We start from the raw sequence: 13,672 nt of genomic DNA, 5'->3' as shown, positions 1-13,672 counted from the left end.
AGTATCACCTAGTAGTGTCCCACCCAAACTGCTGATCCACAGAATCAGAAGGAAAGGGTTATTTTAAAACCTTAACTTTTGAAATGGTTTGTTACATTGTACTACATAACCAATAAAATAACTAATATTTAGGAGCTTACTTGGTGGAGATGCTTTTCAAAAGCTTAATATTGATTACCTCACTCAATTCTCGTAAGTGTCCAATAAGACAGGTCTGTTACTATCCTCATTTTACCTAATATCCTCCACGTCACTCAGCTTGTAAGTGGACAAACAGTGTAAACTTAAGACGTCTAACTCTATAAGCTGTGTTCCTAAAGCATCATATTAAATAACTTCTCCTGATGCACACAAAAGCCTTTCAAAATAATTTGAGGCAGTGCCATTGTTTCACGTACCCAAGACTACATAAGGCATCCAATTCCTTTCTCTGAGTTTACAGACATGCCTGCTAAAAGTTTTTTTCCTACTTTAGGTACTCAAGTCTAGGCATACTCACATGCCCATCATCTTATTTTGGGCATTTTCCTGCACTCATTCCATTTCCTGACTCCTGCTATGCATTTCTTCTATTTTTATGTGGCATAAACAGAATTCTAGATGTTTACTGGCATCTTTGGTTTGTATAATCAAGAACAAAGACATATGCCACTTGCAAAATAATTAAATTATAGATACAATCTATGATGCAACTTAAAGATACAGGTAGAAAAATCAGAGATTAATTATTTACGTAAATGCAAATCCTAGTAAATAGCTAAGAGTTGTATTTCTCTTCAAAAAATCACCCTCATCTCTTGAAAGAAAAAAAAAAGTGAAGAAGTGTCAGCTTCAGTGACATGGTCACTTTGCCTGAAATAAATATTTAGGAGTAAATTACTTACCGGTATTATCTAAAGGTCGTATTATGAGATTTGATTGCTATGAATGAAGACTCACTTGGGAATTAGACTAGTCTGAAATGTGGCTCCACCACTTACTGGCTGCGAGATCTTGGCCAAGTTATATCACCTTTCCCTGTCTCAGCTTCCTCATAATGAAAATGAAAATCCTATCCCATAGGGTTTTATGACGAGTAAACAACATAAACACAAGTAAAGCTTTTAGAACAGTGCCTGGCATGTATAAAAGCACATTAACTATTATCACGCATTATGAGTTTCTAAGTTGTTTTGAGTTAAAAGTAAAAGAGCATTGGCCTGGCATGGTGGTTCACACCTGTAATCCCAGCACTTTGGGAAGCCGAGGCTCACCTGAGGTTAGGAATTCGAGACCAGGTTGGCCAACATGGTGAAATCATGTCTGCTAAAAATTAGTTGGGTGTGGTGGCACGTGCCCCAGCTACTCGGGAAGCTGAGACAGGAGAATTGCTTGAACCAGGGAGGCGGAGGTTGCAGTGAGCCAAGATAGCACTACCGCACTCCAGCCTAGGTGACAGAGTAAGACTCCGTCTTAAAAAAAAAAAAAAGCATTACCATGGTGACAGAAAACCAAGAGTCTCATTCAGGGATCAGCTAACGTTTTCTAAAGGAACAAACAGTAAATATTTGAGGCAGGCACAACTACTCATTTTGACCTTCTAGTGTGAAAATAGCCACGGACATACATAAACAAACAAATAAGCACAGCTGTGCTACAATAAAACTTTTTTTATGGACATTGAAATTTGAATTTCATGTAATTTTTACACATCACAAAACATTATTCATTTTTTCCCCAACCATATAAACATGTAAGACTCATTCTTAGCTAAGGAGCTGGCTGCACAAAAACAGGCAGCACAGCTAGTTCGCCAACCCCTGGTCTAGTCCCAGCTCTTCCTGTAGTTAGCTGCCTGAGGGAGCCTATGCGATAAGCTTACACGTGGTTGCCTAGGTGGAAGCATCATTACACAGAAATACTTGCCTTCCAGTCCCTTGTGAGGGGTCAATGAGACAATAAATATGCCAGCACTCTGAATGGCAGGCTGCACTATACAAGAAAAAAAACAGTAGCCAAAGGCAGCAGCGATAACACTTGTTTTTAAAAAATTGGATTCCAAGCTGCTCTAGAGCAAAAACTGTGAGACAAAAAATTGTCACTGGGCAGGCAGTGTGAAATGGTTGAAAGAACTACATTTTCGAGTCAGATATCACTTCCAGGCTCCCCCATTTATGACCTGTAGTCCTTCGGTATTTAAAATCTCTAATGAGCACAAGTTTCTTCACCTGCAAAACCAGGAAGGGAATTCCTACCTCACAGAATGAGACGTCAGTGCAACGAGTACACAACCCACCTAGTGCCAGGCATTTAGTAGGTGCTCAATTAAAAAACTGCACTCAACATCATTATCAGTGTTAGAGTGCAAGTCCCAAAGGTTCCCTGGGAAGCTGTAACTAATCAGGAGTAGGAGAAAGTTGAGGAATTGGAGTCTGCGTGCATAGTGGGACTAGAATCCTGATTTCCTGCCTAACTAATGGAAGTTAAGCAGGCCTCTATCGGCCTGTCTTCCAAGCTGCAGACGAACCCTCAGGACCTTCCAGCTCCATCGCTAGATACTGTGAACTCCACCTACAGCCCCCAGGCCCAACCAGACTCGAGCGCGAAGTCACTGCACCATAATACTTCGGCCCCACAGCACTTTGCTACGACCGGGTATTATAGTGCAAAACACCCTCAAAAGCCACAGCCTGAAACATCACTTAAAAATGCGACAGTGCGGGTGGGGCAGACGCGAGATTTACCTGGTTAGGGGTAGACCCGAAAACGTACGCTTGAGCTTGCGGAAAGTTCCCCCAAGGACAGCCCTCCCACGGCCGCCTCAGCCGCCGCTGAATACATTTCAAACCTCGCGGGAGACCTCGGGAGCCAATCGCTGTGCTCGCCCTCCGACCCGGAAGCAGAGCGAGAGCGCGTCGCAGCAGCCCCCAACGAAGACCGGCTTGTCTCTGGTCGGTTCCCGGCGCTCTGCGGTGCGTATCGAGCGGGGAGCCCAAGAGGCCGTGATGCTTTTCTGCCGGCCGCCCAGCCCTGCCGTTCTATCCCCAGGAGTTCTTCCTTCCCACCTCGGGCCCCGGGAGGTGGGAGCGGGGTCTTGAGGAACTCGCCTGGCCCGGGAGAGGTGTCGGGGCTCATTGCAGGGAGTTATCTTGTTCCCTCCCTTCTTCTCTGCCCTTCTAGTTTTACAGGGGCAAGTCCTGCCGAACGTGTATGGTGAGGCCCTGGGCACTGCTTTAATGAGCAGTAGGTGTGGGAACTGCACAATATCCTGACCTCGAATCTCTTGCACTTCCTATACCTCTCTGCCTCCATGTCCCTAACACTTGCTGGTCACCCTTAACAAGTTTTCAGTCCCGGATGTCCATTCCTAAGGTTACTAGTTTATAAGCGTCTCGAGGTGGGACTCATCTGATTCTCAGTAGATACTGTTAAGATGCTTGATATGTTTGTTACTGAGCCCGTCTGTTTTCAGGACAACGCTTGTGTCGAATTTTTTAAGAAACCAAAAACTCTAAAACCCATAATTCTCCTGTGGGAATGCTACTTCCAGAGTGCACACTAGTCCCTGACGGTTAGTTAAAGTCTGGTGCCTAGTTTTAAGAATATTACTATTTTAAATTTTATTTTAAGTTCTGGGATACGTGTGCGGGACGTGTAGGTTTATTACAAAGGTAAACGTGTGCTATGGTGGTTTGCTGCGCTTGTCAACCCATCACCTAAGTATTAAGCTCCACATGCATTAGCTATTTATCCTGATGCTCTCCCTTCCCCCAGCCCCCCGAACATTATTTTTGTATCACAAATTTTGGCACTCCTTACAACAGATCCTGTATTTTGTATCTGTTTATATTGTAGCCCTTTTCACGTTGAGTCATAACTATCGCTAAATTGTGGTCTCCTTTAAGCCAGAAGGCTGTTTTTTTCTTCATTAGCACTGGTTCTCCACACACAATGAAGTCTTCCAAATCCTGGCCCTGCTTACAAGCTTGGCAAGTTAGTTAACCTACTGAAGCTACAGTTTCTCCATCTGCAAAATGGAGACCAGAGGTAGTACCTGCCTTTAGATTTGTACAGATACTAGATGTGGTCATGTCAGTGAAATCCTTAATGTGGCACCTGCAAATAGTGGTTCATAAAAGTTATTTTTATTAACATATTTGCTATTAAAATGATTCCATCTTCAGATGGAATACTTTTTGTTTTAGATAATCTAAACAGAACTTTATGGTGTTTTTGTCTGCTAGAATCACAGATACGGGAAAAAGCTGTAGAGCCAATGTGGAACCATTAATAACTAGATTTAATATTTTTCCTTCAGTTTCTGTCCCTTGATAAGTACTTTAAATGTTTCTTTTGAGCTTTCTGTCTCATTGTAACACCACAACCTTATTTTGATGCATTTGTTTAATGACTAACACTTCAACCATTCTAATTGTACCTGTGCTGTAATCCACAGTTTCGTGACCTTGTCCAGTAGAAGGCTATTTAATTTTCACAACTGCTTGAATTTTGACATACAAGATGAAGCAAGATGCCTCAAGAAATGCTGCCTACACTGTGGATTGTGAAGATTATGTGCATGTGGTAGAATTTAATCCCTTTGAGAATGGGGATTCAGGAAACCTAATTGCATATGGTGGCAATAATTATGTGGTCATTGGCACGTGTACGTTTCAGGTTAGTCTACAAAACTGCACCGAATGACAGTGAACATATTTCACTGATAAGAGAACTTACACAAACCAAATCTAAACTTTGAAAGTATATTGAGTTTGAATGTTAAAAAAAAAAAAAGATAACACCCATAGAGAAAGATGTTCCCAGTTATATGTGCCTGAGATTTATGTAAACATTATATAGATAGTGAAAAAGAATAGTATGAGGCTTCTCTTTTGCTTCATGATCATTAATGGAATATTCTGATAACTGAAAGCTATGATTAACTGAACAATGGTATGTACAGGAAAAAAAACAATATAAATGAGATCCAATTAATTACGGTTTTTCTACATCCTGCTTTGACATACGAAACCAGCTAATATTGAGAGCCTGGAAAATGATCTTCCAGGAGATTTTATAGCTTTTATAATATTCAGCTTTCCTATTAGTATGCTGTCATACTTTCTGTGCATCTGAAGTATGCAGAGTATGGAGTCTTATTAATTGAGGAGGCAGTTAAGCATCGCTATTAAGAGCGTGAATTCTAGAACTAGAATGCCTACATGTTTACTCCTGCTTTACTTACTTCTTACTAGCTATGAGACCTTGAATAAGATATTTAGCCTCTCCTGTAAAAAAGAGGAAAACAATGCTCAAATTTTAGTATGTATAAAATTCCAAGAGGGTATCTGACAACATTGTAATCCATATATATGTTTTAGTTGTCATTGATATGGGCAATGGTAACACTCTCAGATTTAATCACCAAAGTAACATTGCTTTGTGGTGAACATAAACCATGTTTTCGCAGAGGAAAACTAGTTTTACATGTAAGAGAGACTTTGAACAACAAAGGTTCAAGCGTCAGGACTATCTGGCTAATCCTTTGTCTGTCAGAATATTATTATTTTTGAGACAGAGTCTTGCTTGGTCGCCCAGGCTGGAGTGCACTGGTGTGACCTTGGCTCACTACAGCCTTCATCTCCTGGGTTCAATTGATTCTCCTGCCTCAGCCTCCTGAGTAGTTGGGATTACAGGCATGCACCACCACCCCCAGCTAATTTTTGTATTTTTAGTAGGGGGTTTCATGATGTTGGCCAGACTGGTCTCGAACTCCAGACCTCATGTCATCCGCCCACCTTGGCCTCCCAAAGTGCTGGGATTACAGGTGTGAGCCACCCTTCCTGGCCTATCAGAATATTATTAATAGAACTGTATTTCTCAAATTATAATTAATACGGTAATTTGGAAGTGTCCAATTTTCTAAGGTTTAAAATAACTATCACTAAAGTGATATTATATCATTATAAATGTTATTTCCTCCTTTACTGAAAAAGCAATTCTGTATCTTTTTTTTTTTTTTTTTTGATATGGAGTCTTGCTGTGTCACCCAGGTTGGAGTGCAGTGGTGCGATCTCTGCTCACTGCAACCTCTGCCTCCTGACTTCAAGCGATTATCCTGCCTCAGCCTCCTGAGTAGCTGGGATTACAGGTGCGTGCCATCATGCCCAGCTAACTTTTTTGTATTTTTAGTAGAGACAGGGTTTCACCATGTTGGTCAGGCTGGTCTTGAACTCCTGACCTCGTGATCCGCCTGCCTCAGCTTCCCAAAGTGCTGGGATTGCAGGCGTGAGCCATCATGCCCAGCGGCAATTCTGAATCTTACAGTATTGTGACATCAGAAATGCAATTTGGCATTTTATAGCACAATAAATATATAAAGCTTTACAAATTGGAATATAGTCATATTTAAGAGGAAGTATGAATTAAAAGTTTCAGTTTGTTGCTGTCTGAGTAGAATATGACAGCTCCTAGGCTATTTCATACTGTCTCTTTGGGTGGAGGGATAGAAATTATACCTTTTAGACTAAATATGACCCTCAGCCTCACTTACATGGACATGGTTTAGGATTATAAAAAGTTATATGATTAAAACAATGTTACATACTTGAAAAAGACTGAGGAAAAACCATTTCTCTAATGCAGGCCACCAATGCACAAAAGAGTAAAGCAGCCTCCTACAGGTAAAACTAATTTTTACTTCATTACTTCTAAAATTAATAACTGAACATAAAATTGTATTCAAAAACACTGAAAAATGTTTATCTCATTTATGATTAAGAAATGTTGAGAGAGAAAGTCAATGGAGAACAAATTAGGAAAAGAGAAAGGCAAAGATGAGAGAGGGAGAAGATGGGAGAAAGAAGGAAAATGACAACGTGAGAAAAAAGAACTAGTATAAACATTTGTGTTCTGTTACGTTTTATGGTCACATGTATTGTCTCAGTTGACCCTCATACCTGTGAGATTAGCAATGTAGGTCTCATGCCCAAATTACTAAGGAAAAAATTAGATTTTTATTAATTTGGACAATAGTAAACACAAATTATATTCTGCACCAGACATTGGAAATACAATTAAGTAAGTCCATTTCAAAATAAATTATTGCTTTTCTTTGAAGTTATTTTTTATCTAGCTAAACACTGTTAAACATTATTACTATTCTGTTATCCTAGAACCTTCAAGTTCCATTGCGCCCAGTTTCATACCTCTTGTCTTGAGAGAAAACTAAGTAAAGGTAAATTAAGTGGAAAGATTTCCACATTCCTGTCAGAAAGATAATCCTTATTTTAAGACTATTTAGAAAACGTTGTAGATATAGTGAATTTGAATTTCAACAAAGCATTTTTCAGAATCTCATGCTGTCCCTTTGATTATGATGGACATATGAGCTTCTGCACGATAGTACTGTTAACTGGTGTCATGTATTTGTCAGATATTCCTTAAGTGCATACTCGTTGCCAAGACATGAAAAAAGCAAGGACCGTATCCTTAAGGAAATATTTAAATATAAAGCAGAGCAATAAGAAAACTGCTATAAAAACCTTTGTTAAAGGGCAGAGGAGCATGAACATGTATGCTTGCCTAAATCAGTGTTCTCGTCCAAGTTCTACTAGAGGCCTCAATTCGCTAATGAAGACCCCTTGAATAGACTTAGAAATCTGCTATGTATTTTACACTTTTTAAAGTGTACACGTATCAAGTAGAACTAGCCACATTTCACGTGCTTCGTAAGGTCCTGTATGGCTAGTGGCTACCATATCAGACAGCACAGTTCTCTCTGCATTTTCCTCTGTAAATTGACAATAATCTTTAATATAATAATAATACTCTTTAGTTCTCAGCAGTATATTATGATTCAGAGAAGATAATATATTTTAATACAAATTTCAGGGTAGTATCTAAATGTTTAAAACTGTGAAAGAGGTATTAGACTCAGAATGGTAAATGGATTTTATGTTATTTGTCACTCTATTTAAGTGGACAGAGTTGTTGCTTATAATGCTTTCAGGCTGAGGCTGAATCCACTGCTTAGTGTGTCTTCACCTAGAGGAGATGAACTATGGCCAAATACTTGCCATCATTAATTTAGACTGACTTGGTGTGGTTCCAGAGATGGAACATGGAATAATGAGTAGAATTTACATGGAAACAGATTTTGGCTTAACGTTAAGAACTCTTCTAATAATTAGAGTTATTCCCCAATTGAATAAACTTTCCAAAGAAGTAGCTAGTTCCCTCTCACTGGAAATGTTCAGAGAGAGGGGTTGTGTAAACTCAGATGCTCTCCTAGGGATTCAAGCATTAGGGGAAAGAATTGAACTAGAGAAACTTCATAGTCTTGACTAACTGAAATTCTGTATTTGGCCTTAAATGGGTGTGGTAGGAGGACCTGCCAGTTTCAAACCTTATAATAGCACTTCTATCAACCTGGCTTTGCCCCAACCTCAAATATACTGAAGCCTTGTGTAATCATTTGTATTATAGCAAGTTTTCCAAAGTGTCTTAATTTCCTGCCTATACAATTCTGCTTACACCCCAAACTAAATCCAAAATAGCATTTGTCTCTGCCTATACCACACACACACCCTGGCCTTTTAGTTGGCTTAGTGGCAAACAGTGCTGCCAGGAAAAAAGGTTTCACTGGCAATATAAAAAGCCCAGGCTATACAGTCCCTGGGATTTCTTTATCCCCATGACCACCCAGTAATCCTGTATGTGATTTGGGTAACAAATTATAGGACCTGATTGTCAATAATATTGTTACAGTAGCAAGATGATGTGTATTTACATGTAAAAACTTCATTTTTAAGAGACTGATTTGTCAAGTTTGGAAAAATAGATGTAATCCAAACTGTGAAGTCAGCTATGATTAGGCTTCTAAACTTATTTTAAAATTGCTTAGTGGCTGCTGTCTTGGCATATCTGGCTGTTAGCTATACAACTATTATACACACAAATTACGAAGTAGTAAAATTTGACAGTGTTTTTCTTTCCTTGATATGTGTATTTCTATTCTTTCATTTATGGAAAAACTTTTTGCTGTTAACTTTAAGTTCACCTGAAATTTGAAGTTATTTTCAAAGGGTATCTGAATTATATAGAGAAAGATGTGTAGTATGTTTGTGAAATGACTTTACTAGGATCCCATAGGCTATCCTGGAAAAATCAGTATATCTACTTGGATTTCATTCGAGTATACATTATAAAACTTTGCATTTAGATTCTGGGTGAATGGAATTCTTAGATCAGGCCTTCAAGTAATTCCTATCAATATAGACATACGTATTTCATTAAATATCAACTTTCACCTGCTAGATTTTTTTCCCTGATACTAAAAATAACTGTAGTTAACACACAAGATTTCTTGGACAAATTTGTCATGAAAATTTGGCGTTAGTCTCTAGACCCAGTTCAGGTATTGATTTAAATAACAGAACAATGATATACTTATTTTTAAAATTGCAAAAATTTTTTTATCATTTTTTTTCTTTTTTACCTTTCCTATGGTGCTGAGCAGTATTTTAATGCTTATAAAATATGTGTTATCCATAAAGGCATAAAGAATAATAAGATGAATCCCTATATACCTGCTGCCTATTTTAAGAAAAGGAACATTAGCAATTCTTTTGAGGCCCCCTAAGTATCCTTCCCTTACTCATGGTAGGTATTTTGCATGGCAGGGTTTTCTTTTTGTTTGTCTGTTTTTTCCTGCTTCCCCCTTAAGGGCCCTGGATCTATGCAGAGATCTCTCATCTGGCATCCTTCCTTGTCCTGGCACTAGGATTTGTCTCCTCTCTCTTGCAAACTGAAGCTTTAAATCATTGCATGTAGGCAGATGCCCTTATAACAGCTGCATACCTTGGTAGTTGTTTGCTTGTCTGTATTTGAATTTTTGCAATGTTGTAATGGGAGAACTTTTCAGGTTATTGTCCCCATTGCCAGCGATGGATGGCTTGACTTTTAAAGTTGATTTTTTTTCTCACCTTCCCATGAAGATAAACTGAAATCATTCTAGTAGGGCTGAACTAGATAAATAAGCCAACTTTATTAAGCATTTATTCCCAGAATCAAATATCTAAAACTAACCAGATTATTTCTTACATATTCACTATTCATAGACTGTAATAGTCCAGATGAATTATTTGTAGCATCTTGCACACATATAATGCCACATGTAACACTACATGAACATCGTTGACACTGATTATAAAGACTTTGAGATCTTTATGAGGTCCCAAGGTATTTTCCATGTAATCAAAATGTTCAGTGTATTTTTTTTAATATTGTCAGTAGATAATCCGGTTCTGGTAATTCATTTACCTAGAATATTTTGATTCTTTAGAGCATTCCATTTTCTTTGTTTTCTTTTTTTATAAAGTAGAGACAGGTCTCACTATGTTGCCCAGTCTGGTCTAAGACTCCTGAGCTCCAGCAATCCTTCCACCTCAGCCTTGCAAAGTGTTGGGATTATAGACGTGAGCCAACACACCTGACCAAGCAGTCCCTTTTCATTGAACTTATTATGAAATGCCTCCTAAGATAAAGTGGAACATATTTACTGTTTGTTTCTAGTTGCCTTAGAGAGTTATTTTGTGAGGCCTAGACAACTTTGGATTTTTTTTTTAAATTCAATGAACTGGTTAAATCTTAATATGTAATTTGCTTTTGAACTTTTCAAAAGCATAAACATAACCTTCTGATAAATTCATTATAATGAAATACAGAATATTGTTTGTTCTCATTACTTACTAAAACATTTACTGTGTATGCTCAGGAAGAAGAAGCAGACGTTGAAGGCATTCAGTATAAAACACTTCGAACATTTCACCATGGAGTCAGGGTCGATGGCATAGCTTGGAGCCCAGAGACTAGACTTGATTCACTGCCTCCAGTAATCAAGTAAGTTTAATAGTACCAAATGCATTCTTTACTAGTGTACTTTGATTGTGTTACATGATCTGAAGTCTGATCATAGATACTTTTTTCTCCATTTCCATTTTCCACAACCCAAGATATTAGATATTTTGATACTTGCTACTACTTAATAATTTAGGCTTATCATCTGAATTTGTAATTTAAAGATACAGCCATGACTGTGATTCTTTGACCATGTGTTTGAGTCAAACTACAAAGCTTTTTACGTGAGATTCATCTAAATCAAGGTCTTTACAGATCGTTCACTGAATTTACAACTTAATTGAAAGTACAACTCTTAAAATAACTAAATGTAGTTGAGATGTTAATGAGCTTTCCTTCCCCACACATAGGCCAAGATCACATTTTCTTGTCTAACAGTATATAAATCTGTAGTTCTGGTCCTTGGACTTCAGTTTTTGTGAAAGTGTTTAAAAAGAATGATGGTTTTCTGAGAAAAAATCCTAGCAATGCCTGCTGAAACCCTCTTTACAGGGGCAAGAATATGTTAGGTTATTTAAGATCTGTTACAAAACACTAGCCTTGCCTCCTACAAATGTCAAATCTAAAAGATGTGTCTTTTTTAGTAAACAGTTCTTAGGAACTAAAAGTTACCAACTATTAAGCTAACTTCATTTTTTAAATTAAGGGGTAATTTAGATACTCTGATATTCTTAGCTGTTAAGGGTACAGTTTGATCAGTTTTGACAAATGCATATTCTTGTATAACCCACACCCTATTCATGCACAGTGTTTCTGTCACCCAAGAAAGTTTCTTCATATTTCTTCCCAGTTAATCATTGTATCCCACTCCCTACAGAAGCAACCATTGATCTGATTTCTATTACCAGAAATCAGTTTTGCCTATTCTAGAACTTCATGTAAGTGGAATCATACAGAATGTTTTTTGTGTCTGGCTTGTTTTTGCAATTTTTCCACATTGTTATGTATACCAGTGCTTTTTAAGTAGTACTTCATTGCAGTGTATCAATAGACCATAGTCTGTTTATTCATTCTTCTATAAGTGGGTACCAATATAGTTTCCAGACTTCAGTTATTATTTTTTGCTGAATACTGCTTTGGGTGGTTATATGATTTAATTTATCTTAGGAGTAGAATTGCTGAGTCACAGGGTAGATGTATGTTTAACATTTTAAGAAAGTGCCTGTTTCTAAAGTGGCTCTACCATTTTGTCTTTTCCCCAATAATCTAAGGGTGGTCTTCCTACTCTCCAACACTCATTCATTCATTCTGAGATAAGGTCTGGCTCTATTGCCCAGGCTAGAGTACAGTGGCACCATCTCCACTCACTGCAGTCTCTACCTCCCAGGCTCAAACCATCTTCCCACCTCAGCCTCCTCCTGAGTAGCTGGGACTATAGGCGCCCATCATCATGCCTGGCTAATTTTGGTATTTTTTGTAGGGACAGGGATTTGCCTGTCCCTACAAACTGTTGCCCAGGCTGGCCTCAAACTCCTGAGCTCAGGCAATCCACCTGCCTCGGCCTCCCAAAGTGCTGTTATGACAGCATCAGCCACCATACCTGGCCTATTCTCCAATATTTACTATTGTAAATCTTTTTTTTTTTAAATACAGGGTCTCACTCTGTCACCCAGGCTGACAGCCAGACCCGTGATCACAGCTCACTGCAGCCTCAACCTCCCTTGGCTCAGCCTCAACCCTCCCTCTTACCGCAGCCTCCCAAGTAGCTGGAACTACAGGCATGCACCACCACTCCCAGCTAAGTTTTTGTATTTTTTGCAGTGATGGGGTTTTGCCATGTTGCCCAGTCTGGTCTCGAGCACCCAGGCTCAAGCAGTTTACCCACCTTGACCTCCCAAAGTGTTAGGATTACAGGCATGAGCTACTGTGCCCAGCCTGTCTTTTTAATTTTGGCCATTCTAGTTGATGCCACAATGACATTTCCGTGATGACTGATGATGCTGACGCTTTTTTGGTGTATTCGTTTCTTCTATTAGAAATCATTGTGTGATTTCTTATAGGTTGTGAAGATGTTGCATGTTTTTTCCTAGAAGCCTGTACCGATATTTAGCTAACTTAGTTTTGAATAATCTACACAATAGCATTTGTCAGCATACGTAATGTCATTGCCAGCAGCTGGTGTGCTGTTAGTTTCCTTTTATATTAAAAGAAAGTGGTAACAATATCTAGACCTAAACAAGAACAAGTCTCTGATTCTTTACATTTTGAAAGCTGTGGAAACAGTCTTTTTCCCTTGGTTTTAAGTTTTGTGATACTTTAATCTAGATATTCAGCTGTTGTATTCTATACTCTCCTTGTTGCTTGGTACTTGTTTTCCTGTCCTCTTTTTAGTGAATTTGCTGTGTTTCATCATTTCTGGTTGGTGTTTTTGTTTGGTTGGTTTTTTCTTATTTTTTGGTAAACTGTCTCAAGTCCTTTTTGGAACTGTACAAATATCAGTAACAAATTCGAAAAGCATTAGCAGGCCATTAATTTTAGACTATTTTTAGAGCAAGATGACAGCACAATCTTGTTTTCAAATAAATTATTTTTATTATAAAATAATAAATGCTTAATAGATAAAATTTAGAAAACACAGAAAATAAAAAGGAGAAGAATGCCACCTGTACTCCCAATACCCTTTTCATTTTTGTACATAATTGTACATAATTGTGATTATACTAGAGTAACTCTCTATACTTTTTTTACTTTACTTTTTTTATAGTATTTTAAAATAAATAGTAGTCTGTCACCATGACTAAGGTATAACTCAGCATCTCTCTTATCATCATTA

General features: G+C 38.2%; 2 protein-coding genes across 2 annotated transcripts in view; one reads left to right on the top strand and one right to left on the bottom strand.

Moving 5' to 3' along the window:
- Positions 1-2,824, bottom strand: part of PARPBP (PARP1 binding protein) — a 66,382-nt gene extending 63,558 nt beyond the window's left edge. The window contains exon 1 of the mRNA XM_011973205.1: positions 2,724-2,824. The gene's annotated coding sequence lies outside the window, so the exon portion shown is untranslated. The remainder of the gene's footprint in view (positions 1-2,723) is intronic.
- Positions 2,825-3,588: 764 nt separating this feature from the next.
- Positions 3,589-13,672, top strand: part of NUP37 (nucleoporin 37kDa) — a 45,511-nt gene continuing 35,427 nt past the window's right edge. The window contains exons 1-3 of the mRNA XM_011973206.1: positions 3,589-4,026; positions 4,436-4,656; positions 10,757-10,881. Coding sequence (XP_011828596.1) covers positions 4,501-4,656; positions 10,757-10,881 — 281 coding nt within the window. The 5' untranslated portion in view covers positions 3,589-4,026; positions 4,436-4,500. The remainder of the gene's footprint in view (positions 4,027-4,435; positions 4,657-10,756; positions 10,882-13,672) is intronic.

Source organism: Mandrillus leucophaeus, unplaced genomic scaffold (genome assembly GCF_000951045.1).
Source record: "Mandrillus leucophaeus isolate KB7577 unplaced genomic scaffold, Mleu.le_1.0 Scaffold1353, whole genome shotgun sequence".
In the NCBI taxonomy this organism is placed as follows: domain Eukaryota; kingdom Metazoa; phylum Chordata; class Mammalia; order Primates; family Cercopithecidae; genus Mandrillus; species Mandrillus leucophaeus.
Note: the sequence above shows the minus strand (reverse complement) of the source record. Positions and strands in the feature narration are given on the sequence as shown.